We start from the raw sequence: 14,076 nt of genomic DNA on the forward strand, positions 1-14,076 counted from the left end.
TAAACATTTAATGTGATATTAACATAGTGTTTTTGTGGCTACAATGGATTCTCAAATTTAGTTTAAAGTGTTATTGGAAGTCTTGTTCTCAGTTAACTTTAATATATTGCATTTCAAAATCTGTAAATTACAGGAATCCTTCTTCAGGACAACACCCCACTAACTACAGTCAGTTTTACAGGCTAGGAAGAGGAGTGTCATCAATGAAGAAAACTAGCCAGAGAAACAGGTTTGCATATGAGAAAGCACTCTCACCTTTGTCTCAGCCTCGGCAAAGAAACATAAACCTCTGAACACAAGGATTTGCTGCGTTTTACTGCAACACTTTTCTTTCTTGCTGGTAAGTTTAATAGTTTCTAACTGCATCCTTATTGTACAGATGAAACATTTGTGTTTAGCAAATCAGATTTTAATCACATTATGCTCGAGATTTTACCGCAGGGTGTTGCCCAGCTGAGTTTGGCTTTCTGTATGCGTCTAAGAAAATGTCTTTAAAAATCACAGTTGCATTAGTAGTGTCTGCTGGAAATTTGCATAATTTTGAGAAGCAACAGTGAAAAAGAAAGCATTTCAGTTTTTGATCGACTTTGAAGTGAAAATGAAATGAGAGCCCTTAAAGCCATGCAGCCACATAAACAATTTAATTCCTATATCCCATATTTTATTTTATCTTTATTTTATCTTATCTCGTTACTTAACCTAAGCACTTTTTGTCTTTTGCCTTCACCCGGGCAGGTACCTGCTTGTCAGGTTCAGTGTCTGACTAATGGTAATAGAATGCCAAATGCACTGTAAAGGTTATTTTCGCTTCTGTAGTCTTGAAGCTTAAGTCTTCCAAGTTCTTTGTTGCCATAATCACTTCACAAAGGAGGGACGGGAGTGTTTTAGGTGCTTATTGATATATATCATCACAACAGTAAAATTACCGTATTACTTCAGAACCACAACACTTCTGGCAATATTCTTCTTCGCGGCTGAATTTACAAGCCTACGGAAGCCTCATGGGATAACAATTAAGTCGAACAGTTTAACCTTTTCACCAAATGTCTGCATTTCAGCAATAAATGATTATTTCTTAAATTATAACACTGCAAAATGGCGCTTACATGGAATATTTTTTTTCTGTAAAACAAATCTACCCATGGGTATAAATCCAGTAGCCTTGAACCTTGAATCTTATCCTTTAGTGTTAAATATTTAAAGATTATTGGATTGCTTTAGATTTGCTATTGCAACATCATGTAGATGGACTTTAACTGAGGCTGGTGGTGTGTCTAAAAAGGATTGCCAAAAACTGATTTTAGTCTTAAAAAAGCAATCTCTGCATTATTTTTTTTACCTCCTCTGGAAATGAACCAATTCAGTATTTTTTAACCAGCTTTTATTGAAATGCCTTATAGGACCAGTTCAACTTATTTAATTCCATTTTCCACTTGCCATTAAGTGAGTAAAGTGCTGATAATTCACCAAAATTACTTTATTTCATTCATTATTGCAATTGTTGATTGTTTTCTGGATAAATTCATTAGTCCTTGGGTTTGTTAAATCTCAGAAATCGGTGACATATGTTAATCAGAGTCTCTCAAAGCTCAAGATGATGTCCTCATATGTCTTGTTTTCTCCACAACCCAAAGAGATTCAGTCTACTGTCATAGAGAATGAAAAAAACTATAGAATATTCACATTTAAAAACATAAAATCAGAGAATTCTAACAGTTTTTTTTCAAAAAAAAATTGCTCAAACCAGTTAATTGAAAAGTAGTAATCAAAAAGTTGGTGACAAATTTAATAGTTGACAAACTGATTGATTATTGGTTGCATCTCTAGTATAGTCCTAAAAGCCAGGCTTGAGTATAACTGCAAACATTTCTTTGGTCACAATTATTCAGTTACAAGAAACATTAAAATTTCACAAGGACAAACCTTTGCTGTCACCACAGATACGTGTATTCACATGTTCAAGCTGTTTGATCTGTTTAAACTGAAGGGTGATCAATTTTTGGCAGAGGATCACTTTTTGGCCCAACGCTGGCCACCCCTGTGAAGGTTTACCACTGTTCCATAGTTTTCCATTTGTGGATAATATCTCTCACTGTGGTTCTCTGGAATCCCAGAGCCTTAGTGATGGCTTTGTAACTCCTTTCCAGACTGATAAATGTCAGTGAGTTTGTTTCACATCTGTTCTTGAATCTCTTTAGAATGTGGCATCACATGCTGCTTTCTGAGACACTTCAGGTACTTCACAATGACACAGGTTCTATTTATTGACGTTTAGATTCAACAAGCTGATTACTATTGAAGGGAAATATTGCAAATATAACTGATATTGAGCTGAACAGTGAAGGGGTGGTTAGCAGTGTCACCTCACGGCTAGAAGATCCCCGGTTCGTGCCTGGGTCTAGGATCTTTTTGCGTGTTGTTTGCATGTTCTCCCTGTGCATGAGTGGGTCTTCTCTGGGTGCTCTGGCTTTTTCCCACAGTCTAAAAACATGCTGAGGTTGATTGGTGTTTCAAAATTGTCTGTAGGTTTAAACGTGTGTGCTTTTGGTCCCTATGTGTAGCCCTGTGATAGATTGGTGGCCTGTCCAGGGTGTCCCCTGCCTTCACCCTAAGTCAGCTGGGCTAGACTGCATTCACTCCGCAATCCTAATGAGTATTAAGCGCTGTATAGATGATGGATGGATTGATAACTAATATTATTGTTTCAATCCAAGTGTCCAAAATGCCTTACCTGTCACATTTCGAATTCTTTTAGGAAGTATGTCTTATCATGACATTCTTCTCTACATAATTTCTACATCTTCAGGTCACTCTGAACCCTCTTCATCATGCCAGTGATCACATCCAGCCTCTCTAATGATCAGCAGAACAAGCTGCTCTCCCTCCTTGGCAATGTCAGACTCCACCTGCTCTACAAAGCCAGCATCCATGGCTACACTGCTGCTGCCTTCCACAGCCGCTGCGACACACAAGGCCCTACCGTTATCGTCGCCTACAACAGCGCTGGGTTTGTCTTTGGGGCCTACACCTCCAAGGACTACACCCAGAGTAACGAGGAAGTCATTGACAAGGAGGCTTTCCTCTACAGCATCAGTGCTCGGCGCTACAAACCACTGAAGGTTTCAGGTATCACAGGGAAATGTGCTTTCACAGATGTAGACAGCGGTCCAGATTATGGCGCTCTGGTGTTCCTGTATGAAGACGAACCTGCAGTAGACTCCAATCCGGGCACAAGCTTCAACTTTAAAGACACAGACATGCACGGAGATGATTTGCAACTGACTGAGTTTGAGGTGTATCGTGTTGAAGGTGTGTGACAATAAGCAGTCTTATGAAACAAATAATTTATTTCATTTTTGTTGCACTTTTAAAGTAGAATTTTCACACCTAAATTGGATTTTGTAAGTGTAAAGAGCATGACTAGTCTTTTCTATGGCAAAAACACATGGTGTAAAATATGTAAATGGTGATTTGGAATTGTATATTAACTGAATGAATGTTTGAAGTTGCAATAGCTTAAATCATCATGTTGTAATAAATGTATTTCTCACTTGCAGACTTGGGGGATCTCCTGACCAAACCATGGAGGAACATCCAGTGGACGAATACGTATGTGGAAATCTGAGTTCCAATAATGGGAGTTTTTGTGGAAAATGTACAAATTTATATTCACATTCAGCGTTTCTTACAAAAACTAAACCAAACCATTTATCCTTGAAACATTTAAATAATTTCCTTCCTCAGAAAAAGTTTTTTTAAAAAAAGTCACATGCATTGTAATTGCTCCAAGTTTGTAATTTTTTTGTTCGCTTACATTGAAAACGTTGTATGTGAAAGGGAAATATTGCACATGTAATCAAAATGTTGCGCATTATAGTGAAATATTACGCAGGAAACTGAAATATAAGTTATTACACATTACATATTGCACTGGATAGAAATGCTGCGCATGATACAGAAACTAATTACTATTGAGAAGTAATATTGCAAATGATATTAGTATTACTGTCTAGTTCTGTGTCCAACATGCTTTAGCTGTCAAACTTAGCATATTTTTAGGAAATGCAAAAAATTGCTAGAAATTTCCTTTTTGCAGTCTTCCTTTTGCAGATTTTGTTGACATACTACTGCATTATCACCCCAATCTATTAATGAGTGAAATAGTATTAAATGTTGCCTGTGTGCTTGCCAGTGGGAGATACCATACAAATAAAATGTTGATCCACTTGTAAAAACATTTCTGCATAGTGCTACTAGAGGTCCCAAACTCTGTATGGTGCATTTAATTAACCACCATATCTCTCATTTTACCAACCTTCAATTTGACAAATAATATTTGCACACATTTTGTATCATAAATGTCAGATTGGCATCTTTTTCAATTTTGAACTTAACAGGCAGCTGAAACTTTAGTTTTTCCTGAGCTCCAGTGGTGCACTGTAGATATACTGTGACATTATTGAATATGGTTACAGATGAACTGACTGATTTCTCTTCCCTCTAGGAAAAAGCAGCAGTTGATGGAGGCCATCCTCAACTACGAGCCTTCTGTCAAAATGGTGCATCAAGCCCGGGTGTTGCTGGTGGGCCCCGTTGGAGCCGGCAAATCCAGCTTCTTCAACTCCATCAACTCAGCATTTCGAGGCAACATGACGTCTCAGGCCATCGCTGGCACAGCAGAGTCGAGTGTCACCACTGAGGTGCTGACAGAAATTTTATTCTTCGTTATAATCTGTAAGAACACTGAAGGTGAAACATGTATTTTGCTTGAAATATAGCGCTTGAAGTGTAAGATTAGCAGTAAAAAACAGGGGGAAAGGACTGTTAGTTGGTTTGTGCAGCCTTAATGATGATTTTTATTCCCCAACAACTTCTCATTTGACTCTAAAACTGACACCACATGCTTTACAGTCCAGTTAAAATATGCCTTGTGTAGGAATCAACCGATATGGATTTTTCTGCTTCTGATACATTGGTGGTCGAGAAAGGTTGATATTTGGAATTGATATATTATAATAAAATGTATTGTTGTAACAGCATGTTTTGGCAAACTACCTGTCATTGATAAGTAGACTTACTCATTAATAAGGGAGACTATAACTGAATATGTAAAATATAAATAGGAGTGATTAAATTTGGACGCTCTCCTCTGTTTATGTGTGATCGACTGAGACTGATCAGTTCATCCCTTGCAATTCTTATCTGTTTTCTTAATTATCCCCCGCCTCCACGAAGTGGAAAAGGGGGATATAGGTTTGGCCTCCGTCCGTCCGTCCGAGATGAAGGGGACAGCTTTTCTCGGAAACTATTACAGCTACAATTACGAAATTTAGTGTGTAGCTTCACACCATGGACACCTTGATCAAGTTCGAAAATGAGACCTGTGCGATAATATTTAACAGAGTTATGGCCCTTTATCACTATTTTGGATATAGACTCATGGACATCACATGTGGCGGGGCTATTGATGACCATGTCATGCACTGTTTTCCAAACGCTACTGCTTCGCCATACTTTCACCTACAGATTTCATTTTAGTCTTAAAAAAAGCCCCAACTCTCTTCTTTTCAGCCATGTACATATTGTGACGGTGGGATTTATGGTTTTCCATACAGGAGCCTCCAAAAACCCCAAGGTTGAGCAAAAAATCCCATGTTAGAGCATGTGTGTGGAGAGGGACAAAATCTGTCCGGTTTTTGTTTACTTAAATCGCCATCCTGGCCAAACGGTACATACTACAAGGATAATCCTTTCACAGACTATAGTAAAGACTCTCTACATTCATATGACTCCGACATTGTTCACCTGGCACATTGTTACGTCACGCGCCAGCCCTTAATTGACGTGGGAACCTGAATCGCCCTCCGTAGGGCTCAATGCAAATTTAGGCCTTGTGCTGCTTCACACACAGCGATTTTAAAACTGCCGTTTCTCGGTCATTTTTCACTCTACAGCAACATTAAACATACCGACCTCTTCCGTGACTCATCCTGCCACTCACCATCCGGTTACTTTTGAGCTAGCATTCACGGTTAGCCCGTAATTAGCGACAGAACGCGACTGCAGCTGACAAGCTGTAAACTGCTGCAGGGGCGGCACTAGGTTTTCAGGAGGGGGGGGGGGCTTAGCCCCCAGGAGATGCACACAATGTGAGTGAACGTTTAATTTTACAGCTAACAGTTTAGTGTGTAGCTTCACACCATGGACACCTTGATCAAGTTCGAAAATGAGACCTGTGCGATAATATTTAACAGAGTTATGGCCCTTTATTACTATTTTGGATATAGACTCATAGACATCACATGTGGCGGGGGATATTGATGACCATGTTGTTTTGTTTTTTACTATTCTGTTATGTTTATTGTCCACTAAGGTCCATATCTTAAAGCTTCATTAATTGTTGTTTTCCAGACTCTGTTTCAAGGTAACCTGTGGCTGTCGTCCAACTTAGCCACTACCCATTAGCATAGCCTTAGCCACTGTGACTTATTTCCTGGTTTGTGGCAACGGCTTGTGTTTCATGTTCAGTTTTTGCAGTCTCTGCTTGAGAGACATTTCTGAGACCATAGAGTGACTCCAGACAGTAAGAGGCGGTTGCATCACACCTGAAGTAGCAGATTGAATTTATCAATAATTGGCCAGTAAAAATAATGTTTTTGATCATCTGAAATATGCCAAATATTGGCCACAATCATTTGCCAGATTGATAATCTGTCCATCTCTAATTTTGTGTCTCCTCTGTAGTTTCGTACTTACACCATCAAGGCAAAGAAAGGTGGTGGAGCTGTTCCTCTGATCCTGTGTGACACAATGGGCCTGGAGGATAACCTTGATGCTGGTCTGGACATTAAAGACTTAGTCAGCATCTACAATGGTCACATCAAGGATCGCTATCAGGTCTGATATTTAGCCTATTTGCATGCATCTTTATGTAGATGCTTTAGCACAAAGAATGCAGGCGGCTGATTGACAAATATTTTTGATCCTTCAGTTTAGTTTGTCTGGGCCTCTCCTGTCAGATGCTCCCGGCTACAAGAAGAACGTGACTTTGAGCGACAAGATTCACTGTGTGGTTTATGTGGTCGAAACCTGCAAGGCCTCAATTCTCAGCCAGAAAATGCGGGACAAGTTTGTTGCCATTCGGAAGAAAGCCAACCAGCTGGGTTCGTGCTATGCATGCATTTGATGTTATTTTCTATTGATTTGTTATATGATTTCCATAATAATTTAAAGAGAAAAAAAATCCACCCACTTTCAGTAAGTTTATGTTTTTTGCACATTTGAGGCTATATTTGAACAACAATATCCCAGGAACTAATTAAGGTAAAACCCTGAATTTTTACAGTTATTTTGTCATCATGCCACTGATTTTAGTTATATTTTGAGAAGCCGTTTGAAACTCCAGAACACTATTTTACTTGTATTTTTGTTTTTGTGGTTCAACATATCAAATCCCGGGGTGGGCCTGGGATCTTTCTGCATGGAGTTTGCATGTTCTCCCTGTGCATGCGTGGGTTTTCTCCGGGTACTCCGGCTTCCTCCCACAGTCCAAAAATATCCATCCTCTATACACCGCTTTATCCTCATTAGGGTCACGGGGGGTGCTGGAGCCTATCCCAGCTGACTCGGGCGAAGGCAGGGGACACCCTGGACAGGTCGCCAGTCTGTCACAGGGCTACATACACAGACGAACACTCACACTCGCATTCACACCTACGGACAATTTAGAGTACTCAATTAACCTCAGCATATTTTTGGACTGTGGGAGGAAGCCGGAGTACCCGGAGAAAACCCACGCATGCACAGGGAGAACATGCAAACTCCATGCAGAAAGATCCCAGGCCCACCCCGGGAGTCGAACCAGGGATCTTCTTGCTGCAAGGCGAAAGTGCTAACCACTACGCCACTGAGCAGCCCCTGTCCAAAAATATGCTGAGGTTAATTGATGACTCTAAATTGTCCATAGGTGTGAATGTGAGTGTGATTGTTTGTCCGTATATGTAGCCCTGCCACAGACTGGCGACCTGTCCAGGGTGTTCCCTGCGTTCGCCCGAGTCAGCTGGGATAGGCTCCAGCACCCCCCGTGACCCTAGTGAGGATAAAGTGGTGTATAGAGAATGGATGGATGGATGGTTCACCATATGGTACAGTCTCAACCAGTTATGTAAGCTAAACAAGAATAACTTTATTTTTCATGTTTGTGACTAAGCATTTTGTATAGGAAAGTATTCTATATGTTTTGTTTTGTATGATTGTGACACGCCACTTCTTATGGTTCAGAAAATATCACAAGTTGACTTCTGCATTTTAATTTTTTTGATGATGTGTGCTGAACGACATGACTTCTTGACACCTTTAGTTTTTTCATTTTTTAAAATTTTCAGCTCACCCATTATCATTTATAACTTAATGCACTTGTCCAATATTACAGATTCTAAATCAATACCATGATGAGAAATAACAGTGAATATCTCAAACATTTGTCTATAATAATTCCTGAGATATTGTTGCTCAGATTTCAATGCCTGAAAAAGTGTATTTACAGGTGCTATGTTTTGATGACAAGGCATAGATTTTATGGCTGCTTTAAAGACATCTGCTCTAATGTGTCAGTAAATATTTATCTTCTCCACTGCCATGTCTTCATCAAGTCATTTATTTCAGATTTCTTTTCACTTTTGTCCCTTTGTTAGGAATTCCTCAGATTCTGCTGATGACTAAAGTCGATGACGCCTGTCCACTGGTGGGAGAAGACTTGAAGAATGTTTATCGCAGCGTCTACATCCAAAAGATGGTAATGTTTTTCTTGTGATTTACCATGCAAATTTCCTCTAATGGTATTAGTAACTTAATCTGTGTGCTTTTGTCTGGTTTCCTTTCAGGCCCATGAGCTCAGAGAGTCTCTGGGTATCCCTCTGAACTGTGTGCTGCCGGTGAAGAACTACAGCCAGGAGCTGGAGGTGGAACAGAACACTGACATATTGCTGTTGACTGCTGTGGAGCAGATGCTCAATTACGCCGACAACTTTTTGGAAAACCAGGTTGTCGAAGATCAAGGCGGAGTCTGTGGAGATCCAGAGATCAACTCCTCCATGATCTCCGCCTTGATGAACTCCGACTCAGAATAATGAGTCAGTTAATTTGATGTGCAAAAAAGTTAGGTGTTGTGCATGTTTTGAATCTTATTCATCAGCAAGGCTTGTGATGCATTTAAATTCATTGTGCCGCACAACAACAACTCCAAAGATACAGCTAGAATCTTAAGGAACTAATTATCTTCTAAATTACCTTCATCAAATAGGAAGAACAACTAGTCGTGAAATAGATGCTTTGGCCTCCATGATGCCCTGATCTCAACTTAATTGTATTAATATGGGATGAAGATGCAATCAGACACTGTGGCAAGTTCCCCAAGATCATGGAAAAGGCCTACAAAATTCATAGAGACAAATTAAAACAAATGTTTTTCTCATTTTCTATGCTTTGTATAAAGTTTATTTGTAAAATGATTGAAAGGTATCCATGGCCTTATTTTTGATTGCATCATAGCAACAAAAAAAAAGCACAGTAGTATATTTTTCTTTCATGGGTCAAAAGGTTAAATTGAATTGACTGTTTACTCTTATTTGTCTTAAGGCAACTATTTAAGGCAACTATTGAGCTCAGTTACAGCTAAGTCTATCAGTGACGTTACTGAAAGCCCCAGATCTGAGTTTGATTTGAGATTATTTCTTTAACTGCTGCATTCAAAGTCAAGAGTGAACTTTGAAACCTTTGCAACAATGTGGGTGAAAAGTCTTCCCAATGTTACAAAGCTCACCGGACCATGATGTGATCCAGTATTATTGTGTCCACCTTAAGTTCCAGATGTCTGTAAACCTTTGCATTTATGTTTTCTGCTGAACTGATAATAATAATAAAAAAAATTAACTCACTTGGTCAAATGTAACCAGAGTTTCTGAAAAATGCAACTATATCCAGTTTTACACACTTGGTATCACCCAAGTGCACATTATTAAAATAAATCAATATTCAAACATGCCTTTGTTTTTTCATGATGGTCTTTCTCGCACAAGTGCAGCTGTTCTGAATGCTTCAGCCTCATGTGACTCAGTTTTACAATAGAGGGATGGTTATGTATCTCGACTTTCATTTTCCAACCACTAGATGTCACCCAGAATTTCATAATCACAGCTGTTATGGAAACTTGATGTTATGAAAAAGATAAGAAGCTTGAGTTGCATAATTTATCGGACGGTCCAACAATATAATTTTATGTAAATTTTATATAAATTTGTATTTACGAGTGGATTTCCTTGTAATCACATAATTTCCTGAAGAACAACTTTGATCACCGTGTCAGAGTGACAAAGCAAATGTACTTTCGTGTCGTAATCTCTGAACATAACCAAACAAATAAACCCACGAGCCCACATGACAAAGAGAAACGTTGCTTCAGAGTTTGAGCCAATTGCAGAGCTCGGCTGGTTTCGGTGCCGCCCTCCTCTCTTCTCCGGTATAAAGACTGTGGCGCAACGTTGCCAACAACAAAACGTAGCAAACTCGTCGGTAGTGGAAAGACGCGCTCTGGGAATATCCAAACCTTACGGGACTGTACTGTCACGCTTTTACGCACGGGGATTAATTTTTGACTTGCAAACATGATTCCCGAGGAAAGCTTTGGCCCCATTGAGAACAGGTGAGAGTTGTTGCTCGGTTTTTACGCACGCACAGTGTTTGGTCCGTCTGAGCCGTGTGCATGGAGCTCATGTGCTGGACCGGAATGCTTCTCGTTCTTTGACCCTTGAATTACCTGAACTGCTGATGCTGATGTAATTAAACCTCTGTGTGCTTGCGAGCTTGGATTTATTTGGCTTTCGTGCAGAGACTTTCTGCATCTTAGTGATCGAAACGCTGCAATCTTTTTAAGCCATGAAAGGCGAAATTGAAAGTTGATGCATGAATTATTTTGAGCTCAGGACATAGGTATTCAAACTTTAAAGTTCAGACAGTACTATGCATGCATGCATGTTGCACAAACATCAGTAATGCTCATTTAGACTGCATGTACTTTTCTGTAAAGCAAAAACAAAGCCCCTAAAACACAACTTTTGAAATATAAAAAATATTACATTGACAAAATAATATGTCCATTTTTGGCAAACAAACTGCAATGAGGAAAGAATTGATTGAGTTTTACTGCAAATACAAAAGACTAATTGTTCTTTCTGCCCCCTCAGGATGCAATCTGTAGGCCTGGCTCTGGAGGAGTTGCTGGTAACAGCTCAGAAACAGGACTGCCTCACTGTTGGCATCTATGAATCAGCCAAACTTCTCAATGCGTGAGTTGAAACTAATTTGTATTATAATACCTCTAATGTTTCTATATGTGTATGTGCTTCTCTAGTATTCTGAAAATAACACCTCCCAGCTTAACTTTCCCCAAACATGTGACTGCAAGTTTTAACTTTTCCTGCTCAGAGATCCGGACAGTGTGGTCCTGTGCGTCCTGGCAGCCGACGATGAGGACGACGTGGCGCTGCAGATCCACTTCACGCTACTACAGTCCTTCTGCTGTGACAGCGGCATCACCATCCTGCGAGTCTCTGGCATGCAGCGGGTTCAGCAGCTGCTCGGAGCTGTGGATGCCAACAGGAACCAGGAAGAGTGTGGAGACCTTCACTGCATTCTGGTTACGGTGTGTTGACTCAGCACAACAGCTCATCTCTTATGTAACTGAGAGGCCAAAGTGGGAGAGTATTTTTGCTGCTGAGCTGTTTCTGCTACCTACTGGAAGTTTGAATGTAATTGTGTTTATTTCTTCCATGCAGAACCCTCAGGCAGACCACTGCAGGCTACAAGAAGTGGGGATGTACTGCCAGGAGAGTCGACGCCTGGATCAGTGGGTGCCTGAACTGGTCCTGCAGGAGCGCTGAAGGGTCTGCTTACTCTGGAAAAAAACAAAAAATAAACAAAACACAACAGCTATCTGGGTCCAGATACTGATAAACTGAGGGATCTTGATGCTCAAGCAGGGATGACCTGGAGTGAACTCGCACCAGTACACAATCCTGACTGATGAAAAGCAGGAACTGAGGACTTGCTCTCAGTAAAACAGTTGGACCGGAGTTTCTAGAATCTGTGTTTTTGTGCAGAAGATGCAGACGGAGAAGCAGAATCGCATTCAGGCCACATTGTTTTATTCACAATGTCAGTAAAACTCAGTCTAAGCTTCTGTTTTGTGCTGCTGTTTGAGTACTTGCAATGTTTACAGGGTGTGACGCGGATCATTAAGAGGAGCATTAGCCTTTACAAGTAATGTGTCCACACCCCAGCTGCTACCTGGAAGACTTGGAATGTTGTAGTGGTGAAACTATCCCCGACATTCCTGCGTGTTCTGATGTGGGAGTGTTCCAGGAGAGTAGAGGTGTATGTGTGTGTCAATGAATGTGTGGTATGCATATACAATACTTGTATGTTTCTGTAGAAAAGGCTGGGCGTGCAGCGTTCTTGAAATGAGCAGCTGTACCTGCGGAGGAATAGTCACCATGGAAACTGTAATGGAAATGATGTTTGAGTTAAGACACACAGGACTCACTGGTGTTGCAGATCCGAAAAACTGCAGAGGGAACTTTAAAGCACAATGTGTTCTTGTTAAAGTTCAAGATTCAGGAGGACACGGAGTGAACCGTCTGCTTTAATTGATTGTGCTGAAGAAGAAAAAAGTGCAGTCAAGACTCTTTGTGCCTTCAGGAGTGTTTGCTTTTTGATAAAAAGTGGCCACACTGTTAATTTATTAATTGTATTAGCTGTATATTTGTAGCTATTTCTGGTGCATATTGTGCTCTATAAAATAAGCCAATAAATTATTGTGTTCTTAAGTGATTGCCTGCTTTCTTTTTTCAAGGGGTTGCTGCTCAGATTTCAAAACACACGGCATGTGTGCGTCATGGAACCAGCTGAGTCGTTTGAAGCAATGGAAAATACACGCACGCTATGAACAACGTCTTCGTCACTGACAGCCTGTTTTGTTTTTCTATTGTAGTAAACACAAATCAGCCAGGGTGAAACTGGAATGAAGACTTTTGCATTGCACTGCAATGCAGACTTACTGTCCCTGCTTGTTAGGAAGCAAGAAAGACGCATGTTAACCACCAAAATGTTTCTCTGCATTCCAGTTGTGTGCATGTGTGTTACATCATGCAATGCAGCTAAACCCCTTTGAAAACATGTTGCATGCGAGCGTGGGTAACTCCTCCCATGCCACTGTCTCCACTTGATCCCGGTGTCTCCTGTGTTTTGCTCTTTATTACTCCACCCTCTGCTCTCACATGTCTACTCACAGCTCCAGCCAGAGCGGAACATTCAGGCACATTGACCTCCCATTTGTTTACAATCTGCTGGACAGAGGAGTGCCTGCTGAGGTGGACGGGCTTCTAATTGGTTGTTGGCTCGTCCACCTTACCCCTGATTGGCTGTATCTTGTAAGAAAAATGGTTTGGGCAGAGGGGAGGTGGGGAATGTGGTTTGAAACTTGGAGGAAGCTCGTGACTGTTGAGCTGCAAAGGGAACAGTGGAGGCCAGAGACAGAAGAGCTGTAACAATGACATTCCTGTCAAACGACCCAGCTGGGAGGATTTACCTTTAGCTTTGTTCACTCTATTGGTGCATTGTGTTTCCATCTCTGCCCTGCACACCGTGTACCCATTAGGCCAGTGAGTATGTGTGTGCATGAGCACCAAATAGTTTTACAGTTAGAGCTACAAAACGCCGCCTACATACTCAGGCAGCACAAAAAGAAAGAGAAACCAACAGACTGCAGCTAATAATTAACAACAGTCTGCAGCAATAAAGGCAGATCTGTGAGGCTGTTCTTAACTTAATGCTGCAAACATGCTGCTATAAGCTTTGCAAAGTTTACCATTGTAATATAGTGTATTATCATGCTGGCATATGCTAATTATGTTTTATGATACAGAATATATTATTACAATATATAAATAAAGGAACTAAATTTGAAAAACTAATGGACAACAACAGCTATTACAATTAATTCTGAGTATTAATCCTGAGTAT

The 14,076-nt window shown here is 40.4% G+C and overlaps 2 protein-coding genes across 2 annotated transcripts; both read left to right on the forward strand.

Annotated features, from left to right (window-relative positions):
• Positions 1 to 202: 202 nt before the first annotated feature.
• LOC110962994 (interferon-induced protein 44-like) lies at positions 203 to 10,037 on the forward strand. The gene is made up of 8 exons (XM_022211152.2): positions 203 to 340; positions 2,807 to 3,309; positions 3,558 to 3,609; positions 4,505 to 4,700; positions 6,745 to 6,897; positions 6,992 to 7,163; positions 8,694 to 8,794; positions 8,883 to 10,037. Exons 2-8 carry the CDS (start codon positions 2,829 to 2,831, stop codon positions 9,126 to 9,128), a joined length of 1,401 nt encoding a protein of 466 aa, XP_022066844.1. The 5' UTR covers positions 203 to 340; positions 2,807 to 2,828; the 3' UTR covers positions 9,129 to 10,037.
• A 492-nt stretch (positions 10,038 to 10,529) lies between these two features.
• LOC110962980 (growth arrest and DNA damage-inducible protein GADD45 beta-like) lies at positions 10,530 to 12,881 on the forward strand. The gene is made up of 4 exons (XM_022211132.2): positions 10,530 to 10,699; positions 11,241 to 11,342; positions 11,482 to 11,698; positions 11,832 to 12,881. The coding sequence occupies exons 1-4, from the start codon at positions 10,662 to 10,664 to the stop codon at positions 11,934 to 11,936; spliced, it is 462 nt and encodes a 153-aa protein (XP_022066824.1). The 5' UTR covers positions 10,530 to 10,661; the 3' UTR covers positions 11,937 to 12,881.
• The last annotated feature ends 1,195 nt before the right edge of the window (positions 12,882 to 14,076 follow it).

The sequence above is a fragment of the Acanthochromis polyacanthus genome, chromosome 1, assembly GCF_021347895.1.
Source record: "Acanthochromis polyacanthus isolate Apoly-LR-REF ecotype Palm Island chromosome 1, KAUST_Apoly_ChrSc, whole genome shotgun sequence".
Classification (NCBI taxonomy): Eukaryota; Metazoa; Chordata; class Actinopteri; family Pomacentridae; genus Acanthochromis; species Acanthochromis polyacanthus.

Coding starts and splice junctions, on each gene's coding strand:
- LOC110962994 (XM_022211152.2), top strand. CDS start 2,829: ATGCCAGTGATCACATCCAGCCTCTCTAATGATCAGCAGAACAAGCTG. Junction 3,610..4,504: donor AACATCCAGTGGACGAATAC/GTATGTGGAAAT, acceptor TCTTCCCTCTAG/GAAAAAGCAGCAGTTGATGG. Junction 4,701..6,744: donor AGTCGAGTGTCACCACTGAG/GTGCTGACAGAA, acceptor TCTCCTCTGTAG/TTTCGTACTTACACCATCAA.
- LOC110962980 (XM_022211132.2), top strand. CDS start 10,662: ATGATTCCCGAGGAAAGCTTTGGCCCCATTGAGAACAG. Junction 10,700..11,240: donor TTTGGCCCCATTGAGAACAG/GTGAGAGTTGTT, acceptor CTGCCCCCTCAG/GATGCAATCTGTAGGCCTGG. Junction 11,343..11,481: donor TCAGCCAAACTTCTCAATGC/GTGAGTTGAAAC, acceptor TTTCCTGCTCAG/AGATCCGGACAGTGTGGTCC.